The sequence below is a fragment of the Dermochelys coriacea genome, chromosome 26, assembly GCF_009764565.3.
Source record: "Dermochelys coriacea isolate rDerCor1 chromosome 26, rDerCor1.pri.v4, whole genome shotgun sequence".
NCBI classification, from domain to species: Eukaryota; Metazoa; Chordata; order Testudines; family Dermochelyidae; genus Dermochelys; species Dermochelys coriacea.
In genome coordinates this window covers 15,022,475-15,038,136 of record NC_050093.1, presented here as the reverse complement: position 1 = coordinate 15,038,136, position 15,662 = coordinate 15,022,475, and the positions used below count along the sequence as shown (strand labels likewise).

At 55.7% G+C, this 15,662-nt stretch overlaps 1 protein-coding gene across 1 annotated transcript in view; it reads right to left on the bottom strand.

Annotated features, from left to right (window-relative positions):
• Positions 1-840: 840 nt before the first annotated feature.
• CNNM4 (cyclin and CBS domain divalent metal cation transport mediator 4) overlaps positions 841-15,662 on the bottom strand; it is a 49,684-nt gene continuing 34,862 nt past the window's right edge. The window contains 3 exon segments of the mRNA XM_043503169.1: positions 841-8,528; positions 8,531-8,567; positions 11,775-11,956. Of these exon segments, the coding sequence (XP_043359104.1) occupies positions 8,362-8,528; positions 8,531-8,567; positions 11,775-11,956 (386 nt within the window). The 3' untranslated portion in view covers positions 841-8,361.

The following is a 15,662-nucleotide window of genomic DNA, read 5'->3' as shown; positions in this document are numbered from 1 at the left end:
TGGCAAAAGCAGCATCATTCTGAAAACCCCAGGGACAGAGTGGTCAATGTGGACACACTGCCACTGCCATCATGATTCTCGTTTAAAACAAAATCAGGAAAATTAGGGGTTTTTTTCTTTTAAAGTAAGTTTAGGACCCAAACTCTGCCCTGTCCCTTTAAATTCTCAGCTGCTCTTGGAGTCAAAAGCGGTGCTGATGAGTGGGTGGGGGGCACGTTAGCTTTGGAGGTGGCTGCTGTCACCCAGCCAGAGCAGGGAAGCACTAACAGCTTTGAACTGGTGAATGGAAAATGAAGAAGCAAATATAAGAAACTCTGTTTCTTTCAGTGCTGCTCCAGTTCCCGTTTCATCTCTTTACTAAACTCGAAGGGCCGGATCCTCAGACAGTGTAAAGCAGCATAGGCCATTGATGTGACTGGAGCTATGCTGATTTACCCCAGCTGGGATCTGGCCCATTGACCCCAGCTGGGATCTGGCCCATTGACTCCCACGGAGCAATGTCCATTTACATCAGCTGGCAACCTGGCTCTTAGAGCTGAATAAAGAAATGAAAATAGGATAAACAACACAGGGCAGATCCTCATTTGGTGTAAATCAGCAGAACTTCACTGATATCAAGGGAGCTACAACAACTTCCATCAGCTGAGGATCTAGCTGAAATGTCAGCATTTGTGAGATTATGTAATTTGCTCCCCACCAAACGTGAACAGAGAAGCGATTCAACAGAAACAGACACTCCACTGCCCATAAAATTAGACATATGCAAATTCAGCCTCCCGGCTTCCACCTGCGCGGCTGGGAATGAACCTTCAGGGGCCACAAAGCACAGAAGGAAGGGAATATAGAGAGATATTTATTACCCAATCAAAAAAATAAATTCCATATTTCATTTAGCAAATATCATAATTTCTTAGTGACAAGAGACGCAGACTCAAAAATGAAACACAACCAAATCCCCTCCCAAAAGGGCACAACTCAGAACAATGAAAAAAAATATACAAGAAACAAAGATCCCCCAAATAATCACAAACATATACAAATTAAATCTGGTGCAAAATAAATATTAGTCATTTGCTACCTGGCATGGCCGTCTACAGTATTTGGATCTCCCCGCCTTGGCCCCATCAGTGATTCAAAGCCAGCAACGCCGGGGAGTCCAGTGTGGGGGTTATTGCTGATTGACTAGGGAGGAGGAAAGCCAGCGGAATCGGGATTGCTCAGGAGAGAGGAGACAACTGGCACGGAGGAACTAAAATTCCCTGCACAGGATGTGTGTGTGATTCTCTCCTGCCCTGCCCCTTGTGCAGTCACTCACACTGTGCACGAGAGAGTATAAAATGCCGCCAAATCTGAATGCAATTCTTTATACCTACTCTGCAGTGGTGTAACTGCCTGTATGCAGGGCAGGGCAGAATCAAGCCCACAGACTATGGAACGGCCACAACATTCGAGGGCATTTGGAGCCAAGCATTGGGTTCCACCCAGAGATCTCAGTGGGGACAAGGTCTGATCTGGATCGACCATGCCCTCGCTCTGTTCTGCACTTTGGTGCCAGCAGCGCTGTGTGCAAACCCAGTCCCCTGTGCTTGGTGGAGGCGTTGTTTCATGGAGACTGTAGTATCCTGGATAAAAGCTGAACACGACTCTGAAAGCTACTGAGAGAACATCAATTGGGCTTTTAAACAGAATCGATTTGCTCCTCCTAACAGGTCGAGTCTCTGATAACCAAGGGCCCGAGTGACTCGATTCTACTCTCACAACAGCACAGATTAGGAGTCAGTCCTCTGAAGTCACTGGAGAGAACAGTTACCAAGCGAATCAACCCACTGAAGTCAATGGAGTTACAGATGTGCATGCAGCTCCGATTCAGGAAAACATGGACATATGTGCTTAACGTTAACCATGTGCTTTACTCCCAGGGACTCCAAAGGGGTTTAAGCACATGCTTAGGTGCTGTCCTGAATGTAGGAGATGCTTTCCTGGACTGGAGCCAGAGTGATGAGAAACATGACCATGGGTGAAGCATCATCCCTTCTGAGGTCACTTCCTGGTCTCCAACAGAACAGGAAATAACACGTACCGAAAAAGGAGCTGTCTGTGTTTTTTAATTTAAATCGGCACATAACTAACTGCCTGCTCAAAGAGCTGCTGCCAATAGACCTCAGACAAGACAGGTGACATTAACATAGGTGTTTCCATGCACAAACTCACGAGTGATCGGAGAAAGAGGCTTCAGAAGAAAACACCAGCTTTTTTCCAATCAAACGTTGTAGAGAAATATTTCTTCTTTAAAAAAAAACGAACTGTTTTTTTTTTAAATCTCTAGAATCTCTCCTGATAAGAACGGATTTTAAAAACTTAATTTAAAAAATAACCTCCACACAATAAATTACATAAAGTCACCCCCAGTGGGCAGCATTTGGAAACCACGGTGCTTTTGTCTGGAATAAAAAAAAACTTCACACACAATCAGAACATTAAAAATCAGACAAAAGCGACGGCAAGCGAAAGACTTGTACAGAGAAAAGGAAGAAATTCCAAGGGACAACGATGCACTCAGAAAACCCCTGTGCAAGCTGTGGCACGTCTATGGCAATGGATGGCTCAGACTCTGACAAGGAGGGAGCCGTACTTCTCAGGAAGGGTGACTGGAGAGGCATAGAGTCTATCTGCTACTGAACTTCAATGGGAAACATACTGTTAGAATTAAATGCAATATAAGGAAATTAAAAAGCCCATTCTGCAGATGGGAGAATTGGGAAATCCTGGCAAAAAGTCCCATCACTGGAGTTTTCCTTTCAGATTGCTGAGCAGCGAGCTAGGTCGGCCCCAATCCTGCAACCCAGTCCAGGTAGGTGGCTCATATATGGTACCTCTGTTACTTTACAAGGGTCTGCTCTGGATCCAATTGCATAAGGATTTCTTAACATCCTTTCCCTTCCCAGCGTCTTCTCTAACCTGGCCAGATTCATTTCCCCTCGGATCCCCCCTCCGCACCCCCATCCCATTTGTCTGCAATAAAGGCCTGCGGCTCTGTATGTGTCAATGGGACCAGCCTCTCAGTGAAATCTGAGGAGCCGCCTGGGAGCTTTGGTCACTAGCTCTGCTCACAGACTGAGCACGTTCACGCACCAAAGGGCCCCCTCCCATTTGGGAGGGTGCAATCAAAATACTGGCACCAGTGTCCAAACCAGCTGAGAAATGGTATGTATCGGACAGGGTTTGAGAAAGCCCTGTATTAAACCCAACAGATCCTGCAGTGCTGTGTAGTGCTGGAGTGAGAAGAAATACTACATGTTCTGATGCTGCTTTACTATATAGCCCCATATAACTTAGGAGAGTTTCATCAGTTCCAAAGATGGGGAAACTGAGGCACAGGAAGGGGAAGGGATTTGCCCACGGTCACACAGCTGGTCAGTGGCAGAGCTGGAATTAACACCTACGTCTACAGAGCCCCAGTCCTGTGCCCCAGACATGCAGCCACTCTGACAGCTGCAGGACCTTTTCCTACACAAGGGGTCCCACCCCCAGAATACAGCGCTGAGAAGAGATGCAGCAAATCTGTCAGCGGCAGAATTCAGCGAGTCAATCCATGGAGCATGCTCGGGAAGGACACAGCTTCTCACTGCTGCTTGGCACCTTGGCTGCAGGGAGTCAAACGAAAACTTCATCAAGACGGTACAGTACATAAATGGAGCCATGGTCTACTGCCTACGGATCTCCCCAGCCCATGGGCCCACGTGAGAGGCATGTTCCAACAGCTGTTGCCAAAAGCCTGGGCTAGAGTGATGGCAAATTCCCCTGGAGAGCCAGTGACTGAGCAGAGCCAGAGTGCAGTAAACCCATCTGCTCCAAATCCATACACAGCACAGGGCCCGGGCCTGATCCTTCGCCTCTCTGCACCACCTGGTGTCACCTGTCGAGAGGGCGGAAAACGACCAACCCTGAATTCTCCACCCATGCTGTAGGTGACTTCCCGCACCCCTCATTCCCAGACATACGCGGTCACACAAGGAGCAAAGAAAGGGAAGGCCAGACTCTCCCTGTCTAACTTTACTGCAGCAAACCTGGTTTTAATAGCAGCCTAGATGACACCAACGAGAATGTCTCTTTTGGGGCTGTCGTCGTAATGACACAGGAGGTGATCCCAGCTGCAGGCAGAGCACCAAGAGGCAGATCAAGAATAAGAAAATTCAGGCTGCCTTGGAAACCAATGGAAACCGAGACCAATTGAACCGCTGTTTTACAGGGTGCTTCTACACGGAAGAGTGACTATGTAAAAATGGCTTGTTTTCCCTCAAAAGACCAGCTCCCTGTGCCAATCCATTACCAGAGCGCTCATCTTATTGTCCCAAACACCCTTCACCCTGGGGCACCCTAAGGGGGGGGAGTTTGGGGGAACTCTGGAGCTGTGTCTATGTACTGAATGGCTTTCCTTCACATTTTGATGGTGGTTATCATGAAAGGGGATGAGAGACTTTTGGGGGACCAAAGGTCTCTCTGTAATTAGCCCAGGAAACTGGAAGAGGTGGACCAGGAAGCTGAGCTGGCTCAGTTTACAATTCAAAGGAAGATTTTTCCGCCTGCCAGAGCTGAACACTGCCTGGAATTGGAGAGTCAAACTGGAGTTCATCTGTCCCCCAGCTAGAAGATTCTACACCAACAAAACGGTGACTAGACACTTCCCAGGAGCGCTCGGCTCTGGTGGGGATGAAGGGGGAATTTTTTCCAGGTCAGGATGACTCCAACTTTAAAGGTTAGGAGCAGGAGAGCCATTTTTCCCCCAAGAAAACAAACTTCAGAAACTTCACAGAAAATTCAACTGTCTCTGTAGAGACGTCTCTGAGGATCTGCAAAGGGGGCTTTTCTGACATCCCTCCATCTTGCCAAGGAGGACTGTGGAACAGACTCTCTAGTTCTGCTTAGACCCCGAGGAGCTTCCCTCACCAACAAAACATACCCAGCACTGTTCCCAGATCCCAAACAAGGGCTCCAGATCCGAACTCGACTGTGGAAGCCAGCCAGCATATGCTGTGCAGTACCCATTTAAAAACATCAGCATGCAAGACATCAGTGTGCAATATTTGTTCTATGTGCACCGTTAACTCCCAAGAGAATAAATCCAACAGTATGAAGAGTTGCTTCCCTATCGCAACGTCATGGTCTGAGGAGACTGCTAAGGTCCCTCCAGTATGTTTTGGGGTAAGGTACAATTGCCCTATGAAGAGCTCAGAAGCAGGAGTACTGTATCACTGGTGGCAGAGGCAACCGACCCGATTCTTCTAACCCTGAGCACGTGGTGTCAGAACATCCACATCAATTTTACAAGGTTTCGACTCACCCAGGTAATCAAGGACACCAGTAGGAAAGTTCTCTGGGGCCTATAAGCAGCAGTCCTTGTTGGCGCTAACGTCTAGAGTCCGTTTAAAGCCTCGGTGCGGGAAAGACAAAGACGGGTCAGGTGAGGTCCCCCTGCGAGGTGAACAATTCCATAAACACATCAACAGCTGGGGCGCTTATTTGATCAAATACCACAGCATGACGACCAGGGCACCAGCTCTCGTGTACCATGGGTTAATTCTGCTGTCCACCCTAGAGTGGCCTAAACGCAGATCTGACCTGGAGACTGAGCCAAAGCAGGAATCACCGAATACCGCTCAGACAAAGTCACTCTGAGGAGTGGAATAGCAGATTTAGTTACATCCTAGAACTCATTGCATATCCATATATTTCGGGTTAATTTAAGCAACTGGAAACACACGAACCCAACCATTTCTTTAAAATTTGCCTTAAAACCACCCAGATCTGTCCAACGTCCTCCCCCGCCCCCCAGCTACATGGGGCTGCCGAGAAGCATTACAAATGAACAATTACATTTAATTTCTGCTGACGCCCAGATGTAGTGATTGGCCCCGCCAGAGCACCTTGCTCTTCCCCTTTCAGCCAGAGCCAAGAGCGGGGCGTGAGGAGCTGAGCGCTCTGCAGTCTCCCAAGGGGGCCGCCTGAACTGACCTAGTCTCTGGGGTGGAGTGCCCGGATTTGGTTGAAAATGGAGAGCGGGCTGGAGTTCAAACAGGAGGCCCTAGCCAGAAAGGCCGCCCTGGCACCGGGCAGGGACAGAGGGATCCCAGGGCTCTGGCATTGTTGACCCTCCCTGAAGGTCCCGTCCCCCCAGCGGAGCAGTTATGCCCTGCTGGGAAGACCCGGATCCACTGAGGAGAGGCTGTGCCCCTGGGCCAGCTTGTGCCCACAGACACCCTGCCCCTTGGTCTGTCAATGGGGAGTGTGAACCAGCCAGCTACAGCAGCTCCCATGCAACCCCCGCACCCTAGAGAGGCCAGAGGCCAGCAAGGGCTAGGTCAGCCCCCCAGCCCCAGGCAGGGCTCTGCCCTCCTCCCCCCCACGCCACAGCCCCCTCAGCCAACCTGCAGGACACGCCCAGGCGGGTGCCAGCTACACCCCCTCACAAGCTTCCTGAGAGCCTGCTACAAAGGGCTCCTTGGCTGGTGAGCCGACGAACCTGCCTGAGCAGCATCCCCAGCCAGAGGGTCCAGGAGCCCCCGGCAGAGCGAACCCGACCCGCCCCAATGCTGCAGCACGGCTGGGGGGCCAAGGAGCCCTGATGCACTGAGGTCTCTGCACCTCCAAGGGACAGCTGGGGTGCAGGACAAATGGGCATCCCTGGCTGTCCAGAGGAGCTTCTGAGCATGGGGGCTGCCCTGCCAAGGCCCTGCCCCTTCCAGTCCCTCCAGTGTCATGCTACAGCCCCATTACACCCATCCACCTGCCTGGGGAGTCGGGGCACCCAGGGGAGCCTGCCCTGCCCTGCCCTGCCAAGGAGCATCCCCCGAGTGATTATTGCTCAGAAGCCAGGTTGGTTTGGAGGAAAAGCTGACTCTCTAGGGCAGCATTCTCTGCCCAGCCCTCTCTCCCGGCGCTGCCCCAGGCCAGGGCTCCCAGCTAGCTCAAACAGCAGCCACGGGGACACAGACAGGTGGGGGCACCATAGGTCCCTGAGCCTGTGGGAGGGGACAAGCTACACTGGTTTGGTCTCTGCTGCCTCACGAGGACACAGGCTGACCCACTGCTCTCAGTTACTCCGGTGTCAATCGGGCTCAGCTAGTGAGTCAACAGGGTAAATCTGGACTGACACAGGCGCAAAGGAGAGCTGAATGAGGTGGGTGGGTGGAGAAGCCCAGGTGTCTGTCCCAACCGAGCCAGACCTCAGGTGGGTGCGCATAAAGTACCCCACTGACGCAGCAAACCCCACGAAGGCGAGAGCAGAATCCGGCCAAGCAGGGACAAAACCAACGGTCCCCTCACAAGCCATGTCGGCCGGAGGGGGCAGTTCACTGACCACCCCCCCCAAGGCCTGGTCCCTCCACTCCCACCCAGCCCATTCACACCCGCGCTCACAACACTACCCGCACCATGTCCGTTGAAGCGATGCAGAAACCCGGCCAGCGCCACCCCGCTCCGTGGCCAGCGCTTGGGGTGAGAAGTACCCCTTGAGCCTGGCCCCACAACCCCAGCTGAATCCTGGACACGTGCTGGGCTCCATCTCTGAGACGCGCCAAATGAGCCGGATGCACGAAGCGCTCTGCAAGGCCAGTGCCCGGCCAGGACGGGTTCCAACCACCCTGATTGTGGCCAACTCCAGTGCTGGCTGCTTCGCACTCCCAACCGCCCGGCAACAACAACAACAAAAAGAAACCTATGAGACACCAAGGCTCCCTGAGCTGGGCCAGCGACTCTCACCTCTGGCAGCTGCTGCCCGGGCCCATCGCTGTCCCCTCCCCAGGCGGGATGGCCAAGGACTGATCTGCTGCTGGACCGAGGGTGGGGAGGGTGTGACATGAACCAGGGCCATGCTGCGGGGGGAGTGCAAGGGGCCATGCTGAGGTGCCAAGCGGGTGAGCGTAGCTGCTCTCGGCGGGGGCACTCCAGGCACGGCCTGGGGTTTGAGAGCTCGTCCCTTTGTTTCCATCTTTATTCATTAAATAAAAGCCAGTTTAGAAACAGCAGCCCATGGGCTCCCTTTATAAATTCTCTGCGGAGTGACCCTCCCTGCCCCAGTCCACGCTTGGCCCAGGCCGAGATAAAGTCGGTCCCTGGGATCCAACAGCTCCAGGGCCCATTTTGGGGAAAGGGGTGGAGAATTCCCTTTTGCATCCCAGCGTGGTCACGGTGCCACGAACCCACATCCTCACCAACGCTGGCAGGGGGGCTGCCCCAGGAGATCAAAGTGTCTCATAGAGGGAGGGATCTCTAGACAGAGCTATTTGGACGCGGGGAAAGGCTCCCCACCCCGAAGGGTGTGAAGTGTCCTGGCGGGGGCGCCGGCGGGGCCCTGTGCCAGGCTCAGATGGAGTTCTCCTGGGGACTGTGGCTGCTCCTGCGGTCCAGGCAGTTCCTCTCGTTCAGCAGGCTGGTGGTCTCGTCGGCCCCCAAGGGCTCCGCCTTGTCTGTCAAGTTGATGTCCATTTTGAGGGCACTGCAGTCCGGAGACTGAGGGCAGCTGTCCAGGGCGAGGCCATCAGGCCGTTCTGGTACTGCTGGCGCGTAATCTGCAGCGGGGGAGAGGGGGATGTGGTCAGCCAGCGAGACGAGCCCAGCTGGCCTAGCAGAGCTCCAGAGCGTGGCCTGTGGCTACTGCCTTCTTGAGTATAGAAGAGCAGCATCAAACTACAGATCCCAGCATGCCATGCTCCATCCTGACCTCCCACCCCAACCAGAACTACAGAGCCCAGCATGCCATGCTCCATCCTGACCTCCCACCCTGACCTGAGACTACAGATCCCAGCATGCCATGCTCCATCCTGACCTCCCACCCTGACCTGAGACTACAGATCCCAGCATGCAATGCTCCATCCTGACCTCCCACCCTGACCTGAGACTACAGATCCCAGCATGCATGCTCCATCCTGACCTCCCTCCCTGACCTGAGACTACAGATCCCAGCATGCCATGCTCCATCCTGACCTCCCACCCTGACCTGAGACTACAGATCCCAGCATGCCATGCTCCACCTGACCTCCCACCCTGAGACTACAGAGAATGCATGGACCCCCCCCCCTGAGACTACAGATCCCAGCATGCAATGCTCCCCACCCCCTCCGGAGACTACAGACCCCAGCAGCCATGGCCATCCCCACCCCCAAGTATGATAATACAGTGCACTCCCTTCATAAGAATCACATCCATCCTGGACAATTTAATTCTTATAAGTGCTTGACTCTTACAAGCGGAATTGCAAAGAACGGATGAAATCGGCCATTATGTTTTAAACAACACGGCCTTTCCCCCCCCCCACTGAGAAACGCCTCATTTACCGTCACTGAATTCTTTAGACTTTAAACATATTCACCATGGAACAAAACCAACCCAACTTTCTAACTGAGCCATACGTCGTTATCACCCAATCATTCCCGGTGCGTTTGTTCGAGGCAATTACAGTATTACAACTGCAGCAGGTGTCAACTGGTGGAGGGATATACCTCTTAAGGAGCCAAAGACACATTTTAAAAATCTCTCAAACTGCAACAAACCTAACACATGTAAGTGCAGTACACGCGTGTGACAGCACAGCTACCTGTGTAAAGCACCGAACGGACTGATTCACAGTATTGGCTCACATTCACCAATCCACAGTGTCACTGTCTGTCACCGGAGTGGAGTGTCCGGCTGTGAATGTACAATGCAGTGGCACAATCACCGCTGGATGATAAACTTGTCCAGCGTTTCCTGGGTCATGGCACAATCCACACCATTGTTAACCTCCTTTTCAGAGCAATGCAGGAAGTTAAAAATCCCTGCAGCCCCTGCATCGCAGGTCATTTGTCTACGTTTTTGTTGCATTCAGAGTCTGCCTCTGCATCATTTTCCGGTTTCATTTCCAATGGGTCTCGATCTCAGTCACAGCATCAGAGACCAGCTGCGTAGCACTCACCGATGGCCAGCCACTCTTCACATTTGGGTGCATTAAATTCTTTGGGGCTCAACAACTGCTCTTGCCATGGGCATTACAACCAGACCTCCTTGTCCGCAGCCATTCCGGGTTGCTGAAGCACCGACGTCAGGCCTTTGTGAGCACGAGAAGGCACCTAAAAGTCAGCGCTTCCTGGCCATTTCCACAGCAGCAGCTTTCTTCTTCTCATCATCCATGTGGTGCAACACCGTGCGAGCCATTGGCTTGCAATACAGCTTGGCTGTTCTGATCGTTCCAGGTTACACGGCTGAAGGATAGAAGTTGTGTTCCTTGGGAGGAATTCACGTCGGATATTCCTCAGCGCTACATCTTTCCTCACCGGGATTGGGCAGAAGTCCACAAGTAGCAAATCTTTCTCCTTTCCTGGCCCCAACTTCGATCCCACTCATGCATTAACCAGGCAGCTGCACTGGCAGCAGAGCGGACTGGAACACGTCTCACACCTGGGTTTTGACTTTTTCTCCCAAGGATGAAAAGGTCCTTTTCCTTACCAGTCACAGAACAGGTGAACCGAGCAGCAATTGTCTTTAGAGGAGTTTCCTCCTCTTCTATTGTCTGATTTAAAGGTGAAAGTGCCACCAGGCAGGGCTTGAAAGTCAATTCCACTTTCCAAATGTTTTCTTCCATGAGGTCACGTCTCATTTGAGCCACTCATTTTCTAACCATTCTTCTCAAGACCGAACGTCTGCAGCTTTGACTTCTCCACACATTGTCTAAAATCAATCCCCTCTCGTTTCTTAAGTGCTCACACCAGCCAGTGCTGGCCTTCAAGGTGATAACGCCCAGGGTGACTGCCAGTTCTTCTGCTTTCTACATCACCAACAACCCACTTAGGGGGGCATTTCTCTCTCTGGCATCTGATCCACTTCATAAGCACCACCTGGACCATAAGGCCTTGCCTGACCACAGTCCTTCTGTCTCTCTCCCCATTGCTGAGAAGCTTAGACAATGTATGTTGTGAAATGCCAATTTCTGAGCTGCATCTCTTTGGCCGGTCTTGGGAAGACTAAGGTAGGACTCGGGAAGGTGGCGTTTTCATCAGCAGAAAGCGTCTCTCTTTTTCCTGCCATGTTGACTCTCACATAAATGGCATGACTGGTTTATTCTCTGCAGGGATTTTCCTTTACATGGGCTATGTGCCCAGTAACTCGAGATCTGATCAAATTCCACAAGCTTTGCTGGCTCATTACATGTCGTTGCACTTGAGTATGGGAGTCAGTCTGCCCGAAATGAGTCTCAGCAGCGGCTCGCTGGAGCCTTACAAGTGGAGTACTTTAGCATGGTTATAAGAATGAACTTGCTTTGATAGTTTTGATCACTATATGCGGTTGGTTCTTGTATTGGTAATTCTTATAAAAGGAGTGCACTGTAACTGGCCCGCACAAAACATGTTTCATCTGGGGGACCCAACTGCTTTCCAGAACACCTCTTCTGTGGCCACAAGCCAGCCCTGCACTGCAGCCATCTCTGGGATGGGCTGGGAAGCTGCTAACTGGCACCCAGCAATGCTCCCCAAGACGAAGGAGACAGCAGTATCCAGCAGATGCTAGAGGGGGGGTCAAAGAGGCTCAGTGTAGAAAACCCAAACTGGAATTGGGCCATGCCCTGAGATCTCCACCCCAGCAAACGCTCAGGGCCTTGGGTTTAGGTCTCATCTGACAGCTGCACAGCGCCCCCTAGTGCTGCACCGAGGCAGTGCTCCCTGCTGCTGCTTGCCCGGCTGCCGGCCGGCGCTACCCACCCAAGGACCCTCCGTCCCCCCGCAGTTCAACACAACCGGCCTCACCTTGACAAACTGCAGGTCCATGAGGGCGCGGACGCTGAAGTCGGAGATGTACTGGGGGCTGGTGCCCACGTTGAGCTGGTTGCTGCTGCCACTGATGGGGGAGGCGATGGAGTCTGAGCGCTCATGGTAGCTGAGCGACGCCGAGCGGTTCAGGCTGCTCATGTGGGACAGGGAGCGCAGCTCTGCAGAGAGGCACGGGCAAGGTTAGCTGGGGACCCCCCTCCTGCCTCGCCCCGCTCCCCATTCCTGGGCCCAGCTCTAATGGCAGCACCCGCCATCCAGAGAGGTGAGCCGGCCCCGGCTGGGCCCCCCACCGCTCAGGCCCTGGCACGCGGATGCCTCGCTGGGTGGGGTCAACTCTCGGGAGGCGGCGGTGCCCCCCTGCCCTCACTCAGACCCCCAGCTCGCTGCACACGGACCACCAGAGGCCAGGATTGGGGTCAGCCAAGCCGCAGGCATGTGACCGAGGCTCTGATCTAAACCTCCATCGCTGCCCCAGAGCCCCGCTGAGCCCCCCTGCTCCTCCCAGGCAGCCCTGCCCAGCTCAGGGCATTGCCCCCAAGGGCTCCCTCTGCCCAGGGCCTAGTGCACCTGTGTATTTGTTTACGTGTAGGACCTACAGGAACCAAAAGTCACCTGGCTTTGCTGTGTTCCTCAACCCTGGGTCTAGGTTAAACCCTGGGCGAGGCTGGAGGGAGCAGCCCATTCCCCGGGCAGGGAGGGGCCATTTCTTGCCTCGCCTGGGGACTGACACTGGAACCCCTGGAACTCAAGCGCAAATCTGACCCGGGGTCCAGCCACCCTGGCGAGACGCCCAGCTGGCCCCTGCACTAGCTCCCACAGTGGGGCCGAGGAGAAAGGGCCCCAAGAGGGTGAAAGCTTCAGAGCTCTCCCCATCCCCAGTTCCCTCCAGCCATGCCCAAATCCCATTCATTGGGAACCAGCCTCTGCCAGAGCCCCAGCCTCCCCCTCCCCATTGCCCGAGGTGGGGGACCCTGGTTGCAGGTGCTGGGGGATCATGGGGAGGGAATCCCTGGCATGGGAAGGCTCAAGGGTATCTGCTTATCTCAGGGACCCCAAGAGAGGGGACAGGAAGGGGCAGGGGCATGGTGACTTGCCAGCCCCCAGCCCACGTTCCCTTTTGGGTGGCCCCAGACAGGGCTGGGTACACGAGACCCACCATGCCCACAGTGCGCTTGGCAGCCACACTCAGCTCTGCGCCAGGGAGGGTTCAAGGGCATCGTGCTTTCTCGCCGGGCAGCCCCGAGGGGGAACAGGGTGCAGGCACCATACACAAACCAGGGGTGGAACGTGTATCTCAACGCCAGACTAGGCAGGACTTTGGGAGTCTCCCTGCCGGGCCCAAGCTGGCGGATGCTCCAGCACCTCCCGCACACACTTGCCCCCTTTCAGCTGGAGGGCCCGGCAGGGACAGAGTCAAAGTGGGGCTAGAGCAGCGGTTCCGGGGGATGCGCCCAGGCCTAGCTGGGCATCCCCTTTCTGCTCCGGGAGTCTTAGTCCCCCGCTGCCCTCTTGGCATTCATGGGCTGGCTGGAGAATGGCCCAGGAGCTGGCCCGGGGTGGAAGCTCTGCAGAGAAGAGCTCCAGCCCCTCCATCCCACGGCCGGCCGGCAGGGGCCGTGACGGGACAAAGGGCTCTCCCTGGCCCCAGCACTCCCAGCCCCGAACGCTCCACGGCTGGCTGACATGGGAAAGGCTCCTGAGCCGACTGTTTAACCCCTTCCTTCCCCGAGCCAGCAGTTGGGTAACTGAGAGACAGTTCAAAGTACCTGGGCAAACCCAATTCTCTGCAGGGGGCTCGAGACGGAGCTGGGGGTTACGAGCGACAGAACCACGCGGTGTCCCTGCAGCACGAGGCAGAGACGTTAAGGAGGTCTCCCTGGCACCACTCAGAGCAACGGGGGAGGGTGGGCATGCACGGCCCCCTTCTGCAGGGCAAGGCTTTCACCTCCTGGCAGGCTCTTCACAGACTGACACCCGCTCGATGCTCTAACACCCCCGTGCACTCACCCCCAGAGCACGTGCAAGGGCAGAGGGAAGGCAGGCGATGGGGGGAGGCTATGGGGCCACAGACTGGGCCAGCATGCTGCCTGCAATGCGTGAGCAGCAGTCCCCTACTGGGCTGGGGGGCAGAGGTGCTCACCTGCGCCCCGCGTCGCCCCCTAGCATCTGCAGCCAGCAGTGCAGGCGTCACAAGGCCGGTGTGACGGCTGCACTGGGCAGGGAAGGCTGCTGAGTTCTGCCCTACTGTCCACTTCCACGGCCACGAGACCAGGGAGAGCCGGCGGCTGGCTCCAGCCGTGCGTGTGACCATGTGTCTACACGAGGGGGCAGTGCAGAGCGGATACCTGGAGAGGCTCACAAACCCGACCGCAGAGGGACGGAAATGATGGAGCACATTGGGACGGGCTTCCCGCAAATGGCCCCGGGTGCCAAAGAGGGACAGCCAGGTGCCCGCGGCGTGACTCAGCCCTGCTCCCCACGGACGTGCTGCTAGGTGGGCTGAGGTCCCTTTAAGGACCAGGGTTCAAATCTGGCTGTGGCTTGTCACCCAGAGTCAAAGCAGCAAAGCCAGTGCTGCCCTGCCCGCCCCTGTGCCTCACCCGGGGCAGTGCTGGATTAATACGGCCAGTCTGTCGCGGGAAGGCCAGCCTGGGTTAATCCCGTCACAGGTGGGTCTAGCACTCCATGCATTGGCTTCGGTTACCTGTCAGCCTGGAAACCAACAGCCCTCCCTCTAGGACCGGGCGGCTGGGCTGGGCGGGCTAGGCAGAAACACACAGAGGACAGAACAGAGACATGCAGGAGGAGAACGTCATAAGAGACCCTCAAGAGAGAGACCAAAGCTCGGCTCTGCCAGCTCCAGGGGGACGGGATTCGCCGCAGACACCCCCAAACAGCCCCCACCTGGCCCTTCCTACGCTCAGCGGCTGGACCGACTGCCTGGAAGCAGCAGCGCATAGCTCAGGTCCAGCTGTGGGTGGAGGGGGATCGCGCAGGGCTGCAGGAGGGAAGCGCGACGCCCCTGGCGGGGCAGAGGCGAGTCCTGGCCATGTCTCGTCTCAAGTCCTGGGTGCGGCCAGCGGGGCAGGACTTCCTGGCGAAAAGGACGGAACCGAGAGTTTCTCTCTGCGATTGCTTCTTCGGAGCAGACACACCTGGCGGGCAGCTTCTGCCATAGTAACGCAAGCCCAGTTCAGTGGCCCCCGGGGCCCTGAGTGCCGGGGGCAGCGGGAATGGGGGGCAGGCTGGCCAGTGCAGGGCAGGAAATCGCCTTGGTTCTCCATCCCCCCCGCCCCCCCGCAGGGCCAACGCGCAACCAGCGGCTCATCACACCCCGGCCCCTTCGGAAGCCAGGCGACTAAGCAACGGGGGAGACGAAGGGCTGCAGGAGGAACCCGGCGGCCGAACCCAAGCCTGGGGCACGGCCCCCCCGCAGGCTAAGGCTGCTCCCTTCTCGCGGCTCTCAGCCCGCGCAGATCTCCGGGGAGGGGCCGTGCTGGCCCCAAGGGCACACGGGCAGGAACTCCAGCCGCACAGGCTGGGCACCTGCCTTACCCCCAGGACGGAGGTGCGGGCCGGGGCCCGTCAGGGCTCTCTGATCACTACTGCCCGAGCCGCAAGGAGCCTGAGGGCGGCTGCAGGAGGATCACCACGGAGCCGCTCCGGCAGCAGCTGCAGAGCCCTTGTCACTGGCACCCACGGCGGGGGGCAGGGGGGCCTGGGCTGGAGCTGGCAGTGTCACGGGGTGACACTGGCCCTTTAAGAAGGGGCAAGACCAGCACGCCTCAGCCCTCACACCTACTGTGGGCTCTCCTCGGGCCTGCCTGGGAGCAGAGGGGAGCAGCGAGAGGGGTGCTGGCTGGT